This window comes from Perca flavescens, chromosome 7 (assembly GCF_004354835.1).
Source record: "Perca flavescens isolate YP-PL-M2 chromosome 7, PFLA_1.0, whole genome shotgun sequence".
Lineage (NCBI taxonomy): Eukaryota > Metazoa > Chordata > Actinopteri > Perciformes > Percidae > Perca > Perca flavescens.
The window spans coordinates 25901780-25922297 of NC_041337.1; the positions used below are offsets into that span (position 1 = coordinate 25901780).

Here is a 20518-nt window from a genome sequence, read left to right on the forward strand (position 1 = left end):
ATGCTACTATTTGTGTCAATAAGAGTAAAACATAGGGCTTGGGATCTGACAATAGCTTCTCATGGTCTATTCAAGCTGGCAATGCCTCATGGTCAAAGAAACATTGAACGCAAATTTTATTCCGTTGATTGACTGACTCAGTCCAATGTAACTGAGTGGACTGCCAACATCGGAGTTGTGTGTGTGTGTGTGTGTGTGTGTGTGTGTGTGTGTGTGTGTCTGTGTGTACTTTTCACATCTGTCTCTGTAAGTGCCAGTTTTAGACCTTGAGAGTGGGGGCTCTTACAGAGTTGATTAAGGGTTAAAGGAATAGTTTAACATTTTGGGAAGTATGCTTATTTGCTTTCTTTCTGTGAGTTAGATGAGAAGACTGATTCCTGTCTGTCCAAAGGTACAACTATCTGCCGACCAACACCTCTAAAGCTTGGTAATTAACATGGTAAATCTTGTTTATTTAATCCATTCAAAAACGTGTAAAAACGATGCTGGAACTTCCTGGAATCTTGTCGTCACTATGAGGTTGCCGGGCAACCAGTGGAGACTGTCCCCGTGGTATTGATCTTCTCGTCTAACTCTTGGCAAGAAATAAGCAGATTGCCCAAAATGACAAAATATTCCTTTAAAGGTCCCATTACATGGTGCCTTTTGGATGCTTTTATATAGACCTTAGTGGTCCCCTAATACTGTATCTGAAGTCTCTTTCCCGAAATTCCGCCTTGGTGCAGAATTACAGCCACTAGAGCCAGTCCCACAATGAGCTTTCCTTAGTATGTGCCATTTCTGTGTCTGTAGCTTTAAATGCTATTGAGGAGGAGAGGGGGGGCAAGGTGGAGGAGGGGTGTCTGTCTTGTGTCTGTATATGGAATAAAACTAATTTTGTTTTTTAAATCCTAGTATTAGTGCAGGTTGTGTTTGTGGTTTTACTAACCATGATGCCATTACAAAAGAGCTGTCACCTTCTATCTTTCTTCACTCTCCTTTCATCCAGTTCCCCTTTTCCTCAGTTTTCGTGCATTTCAAAACAACAGATGTTGATCTGAAGCCTAAATCCAAACAATCTCCTCCTACTGCACTTATCCTTTTTTTTTTATTCATGCATCCAGTCCATCTCTCAATTCCCTCCCTTTTTCCATCTATCCCCTCCCCTCTCTGCTTTTTTTTACTTCATCTCACCTTTGACTCCTCACTGCATTTTAAAGCTGTGCTGTCACTCATTAATTATTATGTGCTACATGAAAACAGACCGCAGGGACTTAAGGGTGACTTCTCTGTGCATTGCGTGCTCAGCGAAATCTTGTCACCATCTAATGTTTGGATAATTAAAAATGTCTCTCTCTCCTCCTTTTTATATATAATGTGTTTGCAACGCAGTCTACCTGTTTGTTTCTCCTCAGTGTGCAGTTTTAGAAATGTGGATGCTGCTCCTGTTCTTCCATGCCTCCCTTCCCATTTTCTCTCTACTGATTGCACTGTCAGGGGTCTTCCTAGCCATGTGTGTGAATTAATGGTTATTGGTTATTGATCTGTGAACAGCCGCTTCCTCTCTATTTCAGTTCTTTAGAGCCTAGCAAAACACAAATAGACTTAATGTAACATAAACACACCTTTACACAATCTGAGGAGTTTTGTCAATAAAATAATTTTGTAAAACCTTCATTTGCTGAGTTTAGATAATGTGATGGCTTGTCAAAATGACAGTCTTTGTCTTTTCCTCTGTGATTTCTGTCTTCACGTTTGGTTGCCCTCGCAGCAGTGGGACAGCAGTTTCTGGTTAGGCCTCTCTGTCGTGCTCTGTGTAAAATGATAAAATGATGGGGGCAGAGCATTCACACTGACACCTAATCAATGCCTATCTCTGCTGCAGCGGCAGATAGGCAGTGTGTCATCAGTGCCCAGAGATGACAAATAATCACTGTGTAGTCATCGTGTTGTCCCTGCAGCTACTGCAGGTCCTCCAACAACCAGGCACTGAATGCACACTGCCATGCATGGACATTCAAACAAATGCATGATACTCCTGGTAAATATTATTAAAGGTGCTGTAGGTAGGATTGGGAAGATCCAGGACTTAGCCAAAAAATTTGAACATCAACAACTTCTCAGTCCCTCCCCCATTTCTGCTAAAGCCCAAAACGGTCTCTTAAGCCCCTCCCCCCACAAGGCAGAATGAATGTGTGTGCATGAGCAGTGATTGACACACAGTTAGACACCCCCATGGGCATGATTGATGCACCTGAACAGGGAGCTGTGGGTTTTTGCAAATTGCACTACAGAGCCGCCAGAGGAGCCGGGTTTTTGTTTAAATGACCTGCTTCATATAATTCTACTGGAACATAGGGTCAGTTTCAGCAAATATGACAGAAAGTTAGTTTTATAAGTCTTACCTACTGCACCTTTAAACATTCCTGTTAAAAAGCCCATAATAGTCAACTGCACTGTAGGAAAAAATAAATAAGTAGACAGGATTACATATTATCAACATTAGCACTAGCCAACAACCATGATTCTTTGTTGTGTTTTTTTTTGTCTAAAGCTCTTCTACTATTCCTTAAATCCCTTTTGCAGCCCCCATTTTTAAACCTAATCTATCTTTCTCATTATCTCTGTCTCACATTTGCATATGTAAAATGTGCATACATTAACACCAACTCGATGGGTAGTATTTCTTCCCAATGTATCAAATTATAAAAGCTAAATTGAACTTTCCTCAATTTTATAGCTGCTCAATTGATTTTTTAATTTTGAATATGCCAACTGTTACGTGAAAAAAATAATGTATATTCTGAGAAATATATATAGATAAATATGGTGATGAAGGCTGCACTTAACATTTTACTCTTTTGAATTTAAATATGCCCACTGTTGCATGGAAAAATATATTCAGAGAAATGGGGAAAGAGACATTTTGTCCAGTAGAGAAAAAGGGAGGAAAGGGGGGAAAAGAGAAAGATGATGGAAATAGTTTAGAGCAACAGAAAGGAAGTAGACACAGAGACAATAAACAATTTAAGGGACACTGAATTTGAAAGGATAATAAAAGAAAAGGGGGAAAAAACTGACAAACAGCTGCAGTTTGAGTCATCTAGAGCCCCCCGTCTCTCAGAGCAGGTGGATCATTCCACAGCACAGTGTGAGCACGCTCCTACAGAGAGATCTGATTGGATGGGAGGTTAAGGTTTGTGTGTTTGCAGATGTTTAAATATGTATGTTTCTGCATGGGTGTATGTATTGGTGTTGGTGATGGAAGTGTGTGTTCTATGCAGTATGTCACAGTATTAGTGAGGTTGGGGGGTCAAATGCTGCACAAACATCACCCTGCAGCTGCAGTGTACACACACGCAGATACACACAATGGATGCCTGCTGTGTACAGCAACAGGGATTTCACTGTTCAGACAGTGGTCTTTTTACAAGGACTCCTGGGCTTTAATGCAGCATGAATCTCGACTGAGGTCTTAACATTTCTGCAGCTCAGCATCTGAAAAACCACATGTACATTATTTTGGGGAAGAACCACAGATTTCTTTTCTTCGTTTTCTAACAGATTTTCTAATTTGATGGGGCCAGTTGCTCAGCACTGTGTATTGTCAGTGCTAACAGCTACAGGCCTCCTCAGAGACTCCAGGCCAGCCAATGGAATCACTAGGTTACTTTTCTGTAGCCCTGCTAGCTAGTTAAACATGTACTGTAAGAAGTAGTTTATTGTTTTATACCAAACCAATCTTTACAAAAACTGAATCAAACCCACAGCAAATGGTGAGCTACAAGATAAAGTTGTAATAATACATAGATCACAGGCAATACACGCGCATATGTAGTCAAGGCTGACAATAAGCACAGTGAAATAATAGCTTGTTAGTACTTGTCTTAGCGTGTGGCTAACTCCCAATGAGCAGCCACAAAAGCAGAAAGGTGCACCCATCCTTCCCTGCAGGCACCCCCAACCAAGCAGAAGGATCAACTGAAGCTGTACCTGTTGAAGTGCCCTTGAGCAAGACACAGAGTCCCATAAATAGTACAGTGCCGACTGACCCAAATTTTGTTTGGCTGCACAGTGTGTGCAGTTTTAGAGGCTGACTCAGCATGCTGTTAGCCAGGGTCAAAACACACACACACACACACACACACACACACACACACACACACACACACACACACACACACACACACACACACACACGCACACAGAGAGAGAGAGCGAGAGCGTGAGAGAGAGAAAGTGAGACAGTGAAGGACAGACGACATTGACCTTTACACACTGTTTCTGTGTGTGTGTGTGTGTGTGTGTGTGTGTGTGTGCATTTGTTTATTACTGTTGGGAGCCAGGTGGACCTTTACAGAAGTCAACCTTTAAGTCATATGAGAACATATTCAACTCATAATGAGTACATTTTCATTTTCATTCTAATAATTAATCTATTTAGACACTATGTTTATCCTGACAGCTTAGGTATTGTGATACTCAGTTGTTCTTATAATTAACCCAAACAGCAACATATATATCAAAACTACTGCAGCCAAAAATTGGATACAGTAACACACTTTTCCAACATATTGTGTGAGTATACGGAAATTCTTCAAATTATGTTTATGCTAATGTTGTATATTAGCAGGTAATATTGCATCAGTAAACAATGCATATTCCCTCTTTATTTTTTCTTCTTAGTGCCCGGTAGAGGAGTTGATGGTGAAAAATGATGTTCTTGTTGTAGGATGACTTGTTGCTAGTAAAGCAATAATTCAGTTTAAGAGAAACTGATTAAACTGATTAATTCTGATTAAGAGAAACTCCATTTGTTAATTATGCTTCAATTCATTGCTTCTGAATCATGTTTCACACAAGAAATTGGCCCCAGTTTCTGATAAGGGCCAATAACGCTATTACGCTAATACAATAATGTGTTTTTGCATTACAAATCTTTGCCTGGGTAGCTTTAAGGAATTACTTGAAGATTAAATGACGTGTAGTGACGTGACAGGTACAGTTTATGTTGTTTTTCCCCTCTCTGTTTTGTACTCAGGAGCAGTCATGTCTGACCCTGTCAGCTCTCTGCGAGCTTCACTCTCACAGTTGCTCTTTTAAAAAGACAACACTTGTGTTTTTGTCTAAATGTCAACACGACATCAGCTTTGTTCTGGGGAGGCAGTGATGCTCTTTGCACACACACACACACACACACACACACACACACACACACACACACACACACACACACACACACACACACACATACAGAAATCCCGGCCCCAAAGCATTTCTCGGCCAGAACTGCCAGTTCCATGAGGCAGAACTAATTCACTGTACATTTTTGGAATCCGCCTCTCTTTTCTCTTTTCTTCCTCTCCTCTCGTTTCTTCTCTCTCCCCTCATCCTCCTTTCATCTCTCTTTCTAATTCGCTTATATCCTTATCCTCTGCCTCTTTCGCTCTGACATTTTGCCTGTTTCTCTCATTCTCTTCTCCCTCCTCTCCTTTTTGTTCTGTCCTCCATTTTACCCATCTTCTCATACGTCCTCAGACTTTCCTAACTTCTTCTCTCTTTCAATCCTGTTTTCAGCATTACTCCCTCTGCCCTTCTTGTGCTACCCCAATTCCCTTATTCCCTTCCTGCAAGCATTTGATGGACATTGACGTGCAGTTCACCCAAGCCACTGAAACTGTCAGAAAACCCTATATTATTGCAGAGTAAAACATGCATACGTAAAACAGCTTTTGGAAACTTGTGAACTGGTATTTTAGAAACATGTTTGGGTTGTGATTTAACAGCTACATCTTCTGTACTTTCATTCTATTACTTAATGTAATCAGTTCAGTGTTGGCTGTTCCATCTAGTCTAACCTTTATTAAACCTCTCACTCCCTACTGTAATTCTTAAAACAGGGACTGCTCTACTTGCGGCTAAGTGGCTGTGTATGTACTATCAAATACCAAGCATCTCCTTGGTTCCGCTTTGGGCCTATTTTTGTTTTTTTTGGCAATGTATAATCATTCTAGTGCAAGTGGAAGTGCCCCGGTTTAATACAGAATTGCCAATATTTGTGTCAGATACTGATATGTGCAATAAACAAACTACATTTTCCTTTCTTCAACACATGTCGTTCAACCTTTTTTCTTAGCTGTTGAATTTACAGCAAAGCAAAGGGAGATCTTGCTTTGTTCCATCACAAACACTGTATTTTATCTATTCTAGTCCACCAAAATCCAGCTTATAAGTAAATTCCATTTCAGTCTATAAAACATTTGACTGTTGGGTCCGTATTGTTCGTATTGTGCCTGGATTGATTCATCTCTAGTGTGGTGGAATAAATAGGAAGAAACCAAAGCTGCGTTCTTATTTTCCTCTCCCTCTCATTTCATCCTCAACACCCTCTCATTTAGTTCTCTGCAATCATTCTCTCTTTTTTCCATGTTTTTCTCTCCCTGCAACATTCCATCTTCTCTGACGTCCACCCCCACCCCCACCTCTACTTATTTTCCATTTCTCAGCCTCCTCATCCCTCCCCTTCCATCTCACTCACACATCTCACAGTGGAAGACTTCCCCTCTCCTTGCTCTAAGCTCTCGGCTAAACTTTCCTCAAGATTTCTCCCTCCAACTTCCTTTCTAGCATCTGTCTGATCATGTCTCTTTCTTCGCCCTGCGGGATGAGCCAGCAATCTCCCCTACCCATAATGCTCCTGTCCAATTTAGTACTGCCTCCTGCACTTCAAAGTACACATTTCAGCACTTCAAAGGGCTGCAGTCTCTCTCATACTAAAACCAAGGCCAGATCAATTAAATCCTAATAATACCCAGCATACCCCCCGTCCCCTCCCACCACCAGCACCACCACTGATGATGAGGTTCAAATCTGGGTACACACAGCGAGGCAAGAACTTCAACTCTGTAAACTTTTTTGTCTCCACAGAGTTTGTGTTGCAGCTCTGTGGATAAAAACAAGAAAGTAGTACTAGCAGGGGTGGATCTACAGGGGGGGGGGCAGCTGCCCCCCACTGTAGGGCTTTGCCACTCGGTGACATGACATGTTTTCAGTTTTTGGCTATTTCCATTCGGTTGTATATGTTATAGGGTTAGATATGTAAAGATTTACATATATACACAGATTATCTAATGATGTTTTACAGTTTCTCTACCATAGCATTTGTTTGACCTTTTGTTTGATCATAATTACTGATACATTCAGACATTATGTTCTATTTTCTGTTCTATTTGTCAGTATCAGTAAATATGACCAAGCCATTTAATTAAATTTCAGCTAAATTCAATTTTATTTATAGTATCAAATCGTAACAAGAGTTCACTCTTCTCAAGACACTTTACAGATAGAGTAGGTGTAGACCACACTCTATAATTTACAAAGACCCAACAATTCCCCCAAGAGCAAGCATTTGGTGCAACAGTGGCGAGGAAAAACTTCCTTTTGAGCAGAAACCTCAGACAGACCCAGGCTATGGTGGGCGGGCATCTGCCGCTGCCAGTTGGGACACAGAGACAGATACAGATATAGAGAAATAGGATTCATAATAATTATAGCAGTTGGTATGATGAACGGTGGCAGTTATAGTAACAATAAAGATAATGGAACTATGACTAGAAATAATAGTTGTAGCAGTTCAGGGCGTAGCAGGGTGTTGCGGGGTATAGTAGGGCATAGTGCGTTTACATATGGGGGTTCCCATGTACCGTCTTCCCCTGCCATCCTGCCAAGATCTCTCGCTACCCCTTTGCCACCCCATGTAAAATTTTCTAGATCCGCCACTGAGTACTAGTATCTTTAATATGTCTAAGAATAAAAGTGCAGTTTTGGAAATGTTGGTGAAGTCACAATATTAGGCAGGAAGATAGAGAGCAGGTTGCTAAGTATTACAGCTTACGTATAGTTTGATATAACACAGCAGGTTATTCAGCAGCAAAAACTCAGTCAGTCAGTGTTTGGGTGTAATAATCAGAAGCCTCAAGTTCAGAGAGAGTTAGCAAACTTATATATTTCATGATGTAGCTCCATACGGGGCTAATTTCTGCCAGCAGTCTCTCTCGATGGTTTTCCTCTTTAAAGCTTTGAAGCATGAAGTTGTAATGGTTAACACGATAGCAAACACACACAGCAACATTAACATTCAGTTGGACTTTTTGTCCACCTGAGAAAAAATATCTGGCTTTTTGGCTGCTAAATGTGCCAGCTAGCTAACTTTACATACACTGACCAATTGGTTAGTGATAATTCTCAGTGACCATTTTCACATCAAACATCGTAATTTGATTCATTGCTAATACAGGAAATAATGATCAGTGGATTTTCCAGCAATGTAGGACAAACCTTGTACAATGTACACTATGATAAATCAGTTTTAAGGTGTTCATTTGTTTCAATGACAAAGTCGTATGTAGGATAAAGCAGTAGTGGAAGTTAGTTGACCCAGCGCTGAGGCCCACTGTAGCGCTGCCCTGTTTTGCTGCTGGCCAGATGCCATCCTATTACTGCAGGAGTCAGAATCCTCTCATCCCTGCAGCCTACAAACACACACAAACATTACACACACAACTGCATGCACAAACTCTTGCAGGGATACACACACATGCACTGCGAAGTTTGTACTGTTGTCCCCTGTGCTTGATTGGTGTTTATTTGTGTGCACGTTTTTTGTGTGTGATTATGTCTTTATGCCTCAGTCATTCCCACTGAGACTTTCATCAAACCGTGGCGTGCCTTTAGTCTGTTTCCGTCTCTCAACCACAAAGGCTTCCTCCTTTAAGCCTGCTTGTCACAGTCAGGTTCAAATCCCCGCTCTGTCTGATCTGGGATCTGGGCAAGAAAACTCTCCTTCAAAAGCTAATGTCAAAATGATGTTGAGCAAGGCACTTCACTTCTACCCACTGCAGTGGAGCTGCTCAAGGGCCAAAAGTAAAAAAAATAATATATATATATATATATATATATATATATATATATATATATATATATATATATATATATATATATCCGGTGAATAAATAAATCAATGTGAAATTCAATTAGTTAAAGGAGAATTCCAGTCGATTTCAACATGTAGCTCTGTTGTTAATTGTTGTAAATTTGGAGTGCTGTCAGTAGCGAGAAAAAACGAAAACAATCGGTGCTGCCTACACCGTGTTATCCTCCTGCTAGCGTTAGCACCCAGGAGGCTGAAACAGGGCAAATCTTTTAGCCTCCTAACATGTTCAAAATGTCATTAAAAGTGCCTACCCATGTGAAGTGATTCCTTCCGAGTGAACGGTGAATCTGTCTGCAATAGATGTGAAAGAAATGCATGAAAGTCGTGCTAATTCAGCTCGCTACAGACAGCACTCCAAATTTACAAACAACAGAGCTACGTGTTGAAATCGACCAGAATTCTCCTTTAAGTGTTTATTCTTTTTCCAGTGGCCTTAGTTTGATTTATTGATTTTGATTTATCTCTGCCCACCTCTTTCTAATAAAAGACAGGTAAAGTCCTATAAAGGTCTTACCCATTTAATGCCTTCCAAAATCTTTATAAATGTCCAGAAATTATTCAAATGACCCTCTTCTGAATTGTTTCCTCTATGAATGAAGGTCGGTTATGTTTAGTGGTGAAAACTACTTGGTTAAGGGGAAAGATTGTGGTCAAAGTTAAACACTGACTGTTGGCGGAAAATGACAGAAAGCACTTTCTTTTTCACAACATACTGTATGCTAATGAGGTCCTCCTACAGTATCAGCAGGGAAAAGAGGTGGGCAGTTCAAACTCATCTGGGTTTGATGTCGGCTCTGTAAAAAATTGCTGGCTGGCCGGCCGGAGACAGGAAATAGGTAGGAAGTGAAAGAGGTGACGGTTTAATGTGGGCAATAAAACATAATGTGTACGCATCAACACAAACACACACGCACACACACACACACACACACACACACACACACACACACACACACACACACACACACACACACACACACACACACACACACACACACACACACATACATACTGTATATAGCCTTTTGCCCACTCCTTTCACCTCTCACATCAAGGTTACATAATTAAAGAGGCTCCATTGGGGTGATCAAATGAGAAGAGATTTTAAATTATCTGTAAAATGGTTTGATGTAAAAGAAAAAAAATCAAACCTGTTTCGGTTTTATAACCAGGTTTTTGTCAGTCCTCTCTTCTTCTTTGATACTCCTCCACTCTTTCTTTACCTCCTTTCCTCTTCTTTTTACTCCTATTTTCATCTCCTCTAATTTGTTTCCGCTTCCTTTGCCACTTGTTTCTCTCCTCTACCTTTCTTCTTCACCCCCTCTAATGTATCTCTTAGTAGTTATTCTCTCCTTCACTGGTTTTCCACGCCTATAATTCATCCCCTCCTATCTTTCTCCAGCGTCTCTTCTCCTCCTGTATACTTCCTCCCTTTTTCTAATTTATTTCTCTATTTCCTTCCTCACCTCCTTATTCTTTAGTTCATTCTCTCTTCTCTCCTCCTCAAGCTTGATTTATCTTCTTTTTTCTCTCCTCCTCTTCTTCCCTGGCTCTTGTTGTCTTCTCCTCCTTTTACTTACTTTTCCTCCTGCTTTTAATGCCTTGGCTCCTCTCCTACATTTTATTCCCTTCTCTTCCTCTTATTCTCTCTATACCTGCCTCTCTTCCTTCATACAGCGCAAAAGGAGTCAGATTTAATCCTCCACGTTAAATCCAACCTCTGTGTGTGTGTGTGTGTGTGTGTGTGTGTGTGTGTGTGTGTGTGTGTGTGTGTGTGTGTGTAGAGGGGGGTAAAAGTACCAATGCAACAATGTAAAAACTAAAATACTTAAAGTATAAATTGCAGAATAAATCTCCCCTGTTATGATATAATGTCATATATCTCATTATTAGATTATTAATACTAATGCATCAATGTGTAAGTAGCATTTTGCTGCTGTAGCTGGTGTATTTGTATCCAGGCTATTATATAAACCGCAGTTTAATCCAGTGGTTCCTAACTTGGGGGTCTGGCCCCCTCCAGAGATGAGACACAAAGATGTATTAAAGTTGGCAAAGTATCCCTTTAAGTAAATGTACATAGTTACTTTAAACCACTGCATAGGCCTAGATAATGAAAAATATGTGTTTCCCATTACAGTTTCTCTCACCTCCTGGCTATCGGTCTTTCTTTGTCACTCTATTTTCAGTTTTAGTCCTTTCCTCTTTTTTTCTTACCTTCATTTTGTGCACAGTATTTCCAACGCACAAACTATTAAGGGATTGGGAGCGAAGGAGGAGAGAACGATGAGTGGGTGATAAATCGAAAAGAGTAAAAAATTAAAAATGTATCTCAATGGACAAAAGTAGAGAGAGGAAACAAAAGTGTAAAGAGGAGACGGAGCTCAAGAGGCAGGAATTAATAGAGTTTATGTGGGAGAGCTCCTATGAAATTTGCTCTTTGTTGTCATGTAAAAAGTAAGTCTCCTTACGCACGATGACTGATGCAACCTGGCCACCGAGCCGTGAAACCTGCCCCAAAACTCACACGATGTCGTTTGGGTTCATAACTGTGAAAATAGTAAGCAAGTCAGGGAACCAGGAAGCAACCATGGGAAGATGGAAATGATATGTTCAAATTAAATTGTATATAAAAATGCTCAGTATTTGATTGGTAGGAATAATACTTTCTTTAAAATAATATATTTTATATCATTTTATTTTCTATGCAGGATGATGTGACTCGTATGTTTTACCATTACAGGAAACTGTGTCACTTTAGTGGGGGCACTCTGCTGTACATTGGCAGTCTGCTATATTTCCAGAATCAGAGGAAATGCACAGCTCAGCAGATACTGCAGCTATGTTTTGACATGAACTGATAGGTCCAGTCAGCCCTCAATCATAACCCGTCTGCACCCTGATTGGGTTAAGAGGTACCGTTGGAGGAAAGGGTCATATTAAGTTGATTTACTGTGAGGTTGTGGTGGTGATGATGAAGTAGTTTGTGTAGCCGTGACTTGTTGTTAGTGAGTGTAAGTGTAATATAGTGGTGATATGTGGAATATTGGCTCAACATTTAAGGGTTTAATGATATATTAACTTTTCATATGGACTATGCCTTTAGCAGAAGAAGTTCATTTCCAAATGCTGTGGGCAAAAATCTGCATGGCTAGATGCTGCTGCGATTAAGTTAGGAACTGGCTGGTCAACTTGGTCACTGATTTATCTGCCTTGAACTGTATTCATTCTACACTGAACAAAAACATTATAACATAACAAAAACAGAAAACTCAAGTGTTTTTTTTCTCATTGTAACATCATTGATTTGTCAAGTCCTACAATTTTTCATCATCATCATCATCACCTGTCCACTTCAACACCTCCTCTGGTTCTTCCTCTTTCGTTGTCCGTCACCTCTCTCCTCTGTCCCCACTTCAAGCCAGTCATTAGACTCAGCAGGGAGCCATATTACTAGAGGCTAAGCTGAATTACAGTGTTTGTGTGTGTGTGCATGCACTTATGTGCACGTGTGGTGTCACTCACTTCCCCACTTCTCCTCTCCTCCGCCCAGTGGGCTCCTCTTCCTCCTTGTGCTTGTCATCTCGCTCTCCTTCTGGTAAGCCTTCAGCTACACAGGCCTCCTCCATTTTGCGTAGATGTGAGCCGTGACTACATGTGTGCTTGTGTAAGTATGAGAGTGTGTGTGTGTGGTGCAGTAGAGTGCAGCCTAAAGCAGCAGCCAGTGCTAGGGAAGTGTGCGCTCGAGCAGAACAATGGCATTCTGGGTAAAAATAGCCCTTGCTCTGTTGGAGGGAGAGAAAAGGAGACAGGGGTGACAGGGAGAGAGGAGGGGGATGGGGGGAAGATGGAAGTGTAATGATCATGTAGTGAAGAAAGAAAATAAAGAAGCTGCAGGTGCAAACATATGAAAAGTAAAACAAAGAAAGGATAAGAATGAGTCAGACTAGAAGTGAACTGAAAGTGAGAAAAGCAGAGAGACTTAGTATTTTAAATTGAGCGAGTGCTTCTGGTTTAGTATGTTTGCCATGGAGTCTAATTGTATTTAACTTTGGATTATATATGGGATATGATTGACTAGGCCAGGGCGATGTGACTGAAAAGAATTTATTAATGTAAACATTTCTCCATGTACATATAATACAATATGGTAAATGTATGCAAAATCACATATACATTTCTTCTCCCAGTAATGGAATATAAAAGCAGCAGTAAGAAATCGATCTTGGCATTAGCGTCAGACTTCCCTTCTCTCTTCTTTTACTTTCATTTCAATGTGTAGATCATCATTACCTCATTTATCATCATATCCGTTGTTTTCCTGACTATGTGATTAAAGTTAGGAAGCACCATCTTTGGGAGTAAAGCGTGATTTGTACTTCTGCGTAAAATCAACGCCATACGTGGAGACATGAACCTATGCCGGACCCTGACGTGCACCTCTCGAAAAATGTAACTACACGTCGTGGCGACACACATTGGGGCTTGGTAGCATTGCATTTTCCGCTCCTCATTTCTTGGTTCTCCTTCTCCATAAACAACATGAAATCAAGGAGAGGGTTAACTTCCCCTGCTACAGATTCCCCTCCATGGTCTGAAAGAACAGGGGAAAGACTTTGTTTCTCTCACTATGCCTGTCCAAAGATAATCACCGTCACTCACTCACTTCACCCTTTCTCTACCACACACTCCCCACACACACACACACCCACACACTGGCTCAACGCATACACCAACGCACAAGTATGAACATCAGGCCATTTACGTAGGTTATGGCGAAAGCTCTGCGTGGAGCCTCCGCAGAACCATAAATCAAGCTTAACCCAGGTTTCTCCAACACTGGATAAGGGTTGAAGTGTGTTTCTGAAATCATTAGATGATGTTTACAGGTGCCAACACATCTACTTACACATATCGTAGTAGTAGTAGTAGTAGTAGTAGTAGTAGTAGTAGTATAAAAAGAGAAATAAAAAGAGACAGAGAGGGAAAACAAGGCAATTCCACACACATTCCCTACAGAGGATGCAGTTTCCTTCAGGGCCAAATATGACAAATATGTCTCCTTTATTGATGAGTAATTGGAAGGCCTCCCTTTGGCAGAGGGGTGAAATGGGGGAGTGGAAAGTTATTTACAGAGATTTGTCATAAATCAAATCCAGTGGTGGTAGAGATATAGTGTGCAATGGACACATAAATAAAAGGGGGTCCATTGCTTTTGTAAAAAGAGATGGAGGAGAAAAAAAGCAGACAGAAAAAGTAATAATGAGAACAAGATGAAAAAAGAATTGCAAAAGGAGAGAGGAAGAAATTGCTAAAGAAAAAAAGATAGAGAGCTGGAAGGTAGTGTAAAAATAAAATACAGAACAATACAAAGCAACACCAAACAGATTTTTAAAAGGACAGAGACAATTAGAAAGAGAGACATAGAGAGACAGAGAGAGAGAGAGAGAGAGAGAGAGAGAGAGAGAGAGAGTCTGAAGGCAGAATTGGAACTGATGGAACATTTTAGGGAACGTTATTGACAGCAGGAGAAAAGGCCAGATTGTGTGTGCTATTCAGGTTAAGTGGTGCAGCGCTGTGCAGCGATGGGCTCACACACACACACTCAAAGGGATTCAGAGAAAGAGAGCTAAAGAGAAAAGAGTGAGGAGAGGAGGGGAGTAAGAAAGAGGTTTGGTGAGTAGAGGATTTCATGAGTGGGTGGAAAAGAACAAAGATGGAAGATAAGTGTTCAGTAGGGAGGGCTGCATCTGTCAGTTATTCATAGCATGAGTAATATGGCCGCTCTTTAGTTCAAAACAGCATCAGTAGAGAGAGGGGGGTGTAAACAGAAGGTGTGTGCTGTAGACATACTGAAGAGATAATGAATATTACAAAATAAGAGATAAATCTTCTAGTTTAAAAAAAATAAAAATAAATTAAACATTAAACATAAACCGATAACTTTTTTTGTCACTGTGTTGCTGAACACACCCCTCTGGCTGTTTGCACTTCCCAGAGATCACCTGTCAATCAAACACTGTGACAAGTCTTTTCAGGCATGGTGGCTATCGATGCTCATACTAAGTCAAATCTCTTCTGCATCTTTTGTTTTAGTTAGTTAGGGACAAAAGATGTGCCAGTGTGTGTACATGTGTGCGGGTCTGTTTGTGTGCACACATAATTTTTTTAATCAGTCAGCCTCACAGCGTAAGAAGTGAGTGGAGTCGATGGGAGGAAAATAGGGTGTAGCTGTCAGTGTGGCCTTTTAGAAACGTACATCAGCTAAGCTTAACCTGCTGCATCTCTGACAGAGTGAGTGTATACAGTTTGTGTGTGTGTGTGTGTGTGTGTGTGTGTGTGTGTGTGTGTGTGGCTGTGTGTGTGGCTGTAATTGTATTAATCAGTACATTAAACTGTGGATCTTATTTAACCAGAGAAGTTGAGTAAGAACACATCACACACAGGGTTAAATGGCATTTCACACACTCTTACCTGGGAGCTGCCCAGTGTTGCTGTCTTCACTATAACTTACCTGTTGACTTTTTGACAGTCCTGGTATTCTAGCCAGCAACATTTTATTCAACACATCCCTTTATTAAGTCTTTGTAATTTTTATGAAACATATAGCTGATTGTTTTAAAGTGCCAAATATTGCCTTTCCTCCCACATTGATGCTTTGAAACTATAAAACAGCCTTCTACAATGACAAGGTCAAGGTAAACTTTATTATCCCCCCAAAAAAAGGGAAATTTGGGTGGTCAAGGTGTAGATACACAAAGATACACAAAACTGTGTTTGGTCTTTGTCCTGTGTTTCAGAAAAAGGAGTGGTTATGTCTCAACTGCCAGACCCAGCGGCTGATGTCCGGAGGCGGTCTCGACGAACCTCCACTTCCTGTTCCTCATCCGTCTCCCAAGCACCAGCCAATGGGCTCGCCCCGTCACCAGGCTCCAACCAGTCAGCAAAGCCCTCTCCACAAATACACCAATCAGCAGGGGCCCAGGCCAGCCCAACCCCAGACGCAGAAAGCACAGGCGGGAACTGGTAGTAGCGGCCCTTTTGCGCCCACTGCTGCCAAACAACCGACTGACACCAAGACCACGACACCAGCTCCGGCACCAATATCAACCACAGAGGCCCAGAAACATCCTAAACCCACAGAAGAGAAACCCAAAACTGAGCCTGAGAACCAAACTGCCAAAGACACCAAACCTTCCCAGAAGAAAGGAGAGCAGATCACACCGATCAAGGAAATCAAGAAGTCCAGGCACTATGATGTAAGTCTTATTCTTTTTATTAACATTGCTTTAGTCCAGTGTACTCTGTATGTTAAGCTATGGAAAAGGACAAAAGTTGATACTACCAAAAAAATTTTACGGCTTGTAAAAAGTAAACTAAGTAAAAAAGAAGTTGTACCAAAACCAAAAACATTAAAGGTGCCATGGCATGAAAATTTCACTTTATGAGTTTTTTTAACATTAATATGCGTTCCCCCAGCCTGCCTATGGTCCCCCAGTGGCTAGAAATGGTGATAGGTGTAAACCGAGCCCTGGGTATCCTGCTCTGTCTTTGAGAAAATGAAAGCTCAGATGGGCCAATCTGGAATCTTGCTCCTTATGATGGTGCGTTCTATTATTCTCAATGAACCGACTCGGACCTCGGATATGACGTTTTTCCACACTTCAAGCATTCTGGTATGTTTTGCGCGTCCGAGTCGGAGAAAAAACATGGACACCACCCGGAAAGCTGTTGCTATTGTAGCACTGGCCGAGTAGTAACGCTAGCCACGTTAGCAAACAAGGCTTCATTCAATATTGCACTCACAACAAGAGAAACGGACGCAGTAAGGTATTGCAGTAATACGAGTGATTAAAATCTTCATTTAAACAACCAAAGCGGTCCAAAAACAATGACAACAATTCAAACTACCAGTCACACAGGGCGCTGCCATCTTGGAATCCATGTTGGAATTCTTGCTCGGTGTCCTCACGGTTGTCCAAGTTCCGAGCTCGGAAATCCGAGGAAAGGTGGCGTGTTGGTGCTTGTTGCTAGGCAAAGTCTGTTATCCTAGTCGGAACTCCGACACGGATAAATAATAGAACGCACCATGAGGTCATAAGGAGCAAGTTTACCTCCCCTTTCTCTGCTTTGCCCGCAAAGAGAATTTGGCCCACCCATGAGAGAGAGACATCATGGCTTTCAAACCAAAAAAAAAAAAAAAAGCATTGTGGTACTGTCTCTAGTGGCTAGTGTAATTCTGCACCAAGGATTTAGAATTTCGGGAAAGAGACTTCAGATACAGTATTAGGGGACCACTAAGACATACATAAAAGCATCCAAAGAGAACCATGTCATGGGACCTTTAAGCTGATTTTCAGTGAATATTTTGTGAAAACCATAGTGTAACATACAGGCCTATTACCAAGAATGGCTATTGTTGTGTGGACTTTTAAACTTTTAGAGCATGTATGCAGGTTAAGTTATTTGATGCATGGCTGTTTCAGCGTGGCTTTGCTTCACATTCATACAGTTTTTTTCATTACACTTAATGAGCTTAATGAAAGCTCTTGTTCAGCACCAGGTAGGTGTAGTCTACAGGATTTTGCCCACATTGGACCTCCTAACACCTCACACACGACAGGGAGAGAGCACACAGTGACCTCTTACACAAACAGTTATTGGAGTGACAGCAACATCTGGTCCTTTGGGACTGCACTGCACATTTGTGTTTAAATGTAATTTTTTTTATATGTACAGCCCCAAGACATACTTATTGTAACTCACTGTAAAACCTGACCAGGCGGCTGGTTGAAGGTAGGACCTGATGAAATGGCTTCCTTTAGAATTTAAAGAGCCTAAGTCCTGCTCCCCTTCCTAGCTAGATATGGTCCACCAGCTCAGATTTTCTGTGAATATTCTATAGTCAAATTTGAACACTTTGTAAATTGAGGAAAGTTATAATTACATGTATTTTGTTAGCATCCAGTAAAAATGTTTACCACATGGCTTCGCTTTTGGAACACTGTCAAAGCCTGATGGGAGAAAACATTATTTTGTCCCTGCTAAAAGTACAAGGTGTTCAATTGTAATGTCTAGTAGCAACAGCAAGAGATACCCATTTATCTTACAATATGAAAAGACCCCTGGAACGTTTTATCTTTTTAGAAAGACTGACTGAGTTACTAAAGCTAGAGAACCAGAGCTAGATTAGCTTGATAATCAAACTGAATTGCCATATTGTTTCACCTCATCCATTCAGTCCGACACTGTGTTCACGTTAATCGATTTCTTGTTGGGAGGTGGGGGTATTTAGTTTTGTTTTGCCATAACTAAGCATTAGTGAGTGATGTAAGTTGTCCTTCCCACTGATGTCATTTTTAGTTGAAACGGAAGCTGCGGTAGCAGTTGCTAGGAGCACTTAATTCAATGTTTTGTAATGTGCTGATTTAAGATTCTTTCTGTAAGTCGACTTATAACAACTTGTACTGTACAGCGATATCAATTTCATTCACTATTGTTGCCATATTTCTCTTGCTGTTTCTCATGAATGTTGTTAAGTAGCTAGCTAGCTAGCTATGTAGGAAGATTACATCCCCATTCTAAATTCTACTAAGCTTTGACTGGTCAGTTGTTTCTCCAACTGGTGAAAACAGCCATCAGTGAGCATAACACTAGACGTATTTGAAAGGTTGTAACAAAATTACTTTCTAGGCATCACACACTGAAATGACAGCTAATCTTTTTCACTTACGACTAAAAGAAAAACACCAAACACACCAAGCCTTTTGTTCTAAGGCGGCAGAGGTACTTTAAGCAGGGCAGAAATGTGTTACTATGCTGATACCATTAACCTGGGATGCATGCAATGACAAGTACCTATTTATATCTGAATACTGACAGACACGGACATTGAAATCTGAGATGTGGTTGGCAATTAAAGTCTGGAACTAAGGCTAAATGTGAGGGGGGAAGAACTTCAGGTCCCTAAAAACTAAACTCAACACCAGACCAAACACTTGACTTGACTTCATTATTACAACCCACTTGTACATTTCAAAAGTGGCAAACATTGCTGTCCCCAGCAGAATCAGACCTCTGATTTAAAAGTGCATGTTACCAATGGACCTGGGAAGTTTGTAGGTGTCTGACACCTGAGAAATGGTTGTTAACTTTTTACATCACCATGAAACCTGCCATCAACCAGTTGCCTGTTATCACATTAGATTCCCTAATGTTTCTTTCACGGTTTTGAATTCTGTGTTTAGAGAAGATAAGTAAATGAATGACAGTACTATATTATTATTATTCATGCTATCATGAATATGGCTTATTTTAAATCTTGTGCTCACAGATAAGCACTTGTAATGGTTAATAAAGGTCACTTTGAACATATTTGATATTAGTTTGGCATTAAGTTGGCCAAGTGTCACTGTTTCTCACAGCACAGTGAGTAAATGCAACACCAAACCAATGTTGCCATTTTTCTGACAATGGCATCTTTTAAAAGAGTTCTTGCTTGACTCCCTTTTCTCCTGGTTAACTAAAGAAAGTAAGTAGTAAGTAAGACATGTCTTTGAAGTGTATGTTTTCAACACAAATCTCCAATTATTTTCTTATGAATGTTTTTATTTCCCTGCATGTTTCTCAGCTGCTACATGCTGTTATAATTTTAAAAGTAATCAAATTTTGTAACTCCAGAAAAAGTCATTTTCTTCTTAAGCTAAAATGAAAGGCACACACAATTGCAATACAATGTGCTCTTACCGATATGCCTTTTATTTTCAGTTACATTCAGTTTTTTAGATCAAAGATCAAATTCATAATTACAGTGACTAGTGAGATGCCTCGAGGTTTCTATCGGCACTGAGAGCGTTCATGTATTTACATTGGAATGGGATGGTTTTGGGTTTAGGAAAACACATTATCAGATGTATTGTATTTACCCTGTCCATATTTTTGCCATGTTTAAATTATCTTTTCTTTGAGAAGAAAAATGTGTTCCCATGTTTTTATTTTTCTCCATAGCATTTCTGCCTTCCATAATCACTCAGTCGACTCTTGAACTCCTTTTTATTTAAAGCTGTATTGTTTTTTTGCACTTCTTGTACAAAATATCTCAATGTATAAAAATGCCACTAATATTTCATGTGAATTATATTTCGATTCAGTTTGGTGATCACACCCAGCCCAGTTTTTCCTTTGTTATACTACAAAGTGAAAATTTGACACCACAAAATATAGTTGTGGTATGTCATGACACTACCTAAGATTTTCTGCGGAGCCTGGTTATTTAAAATTGTAAGTTGAAGCAATTACTTTCTCCTGAAGCTGTTTGGAAAGCATGTCATTGATTCCCTCCTCACAGAATGCTGAGAATGCAAGTGGCAGCATACATGGACTACCTTGGGGAGTGGGAGTGAGAGTGAGAGAGAAACACAGATGGAGTGAAATAATGCCTTTTCTTGCTCAGCGGCAACCATCCCTCCTGCTGAAATATTTATAAAGATTGGCTGCTTTGGGCCTTTTCGAAGGCAAATTAGACCTTCCTCATCTAGGGAGCTGCTA

The 20518-nt window shown here is 40.5% G+C and overlaps 1 protein-coding gene across 1 annotated transcript in view; it reads left to right on the forward strand.

The window, feature by feature from the left end:
• Positions 1-20518, forward strand: part of bsna (bassoon presynaptic cytomatrix protein a) — a 131247-nt gene that overhangs the window by 63812 nt on the left and 46917 nt on the right. Inside the window, exon 3 of the mRNA XM_028582620.1 lies at positions 15772-16230. Within this exon, the coding sequence (XP_028438421.1) occupies positions 15772-16230 (459 nt within the window). The remainder of the gene's footprint in view (positions 1-15771; positions 16231-20518) is intronic.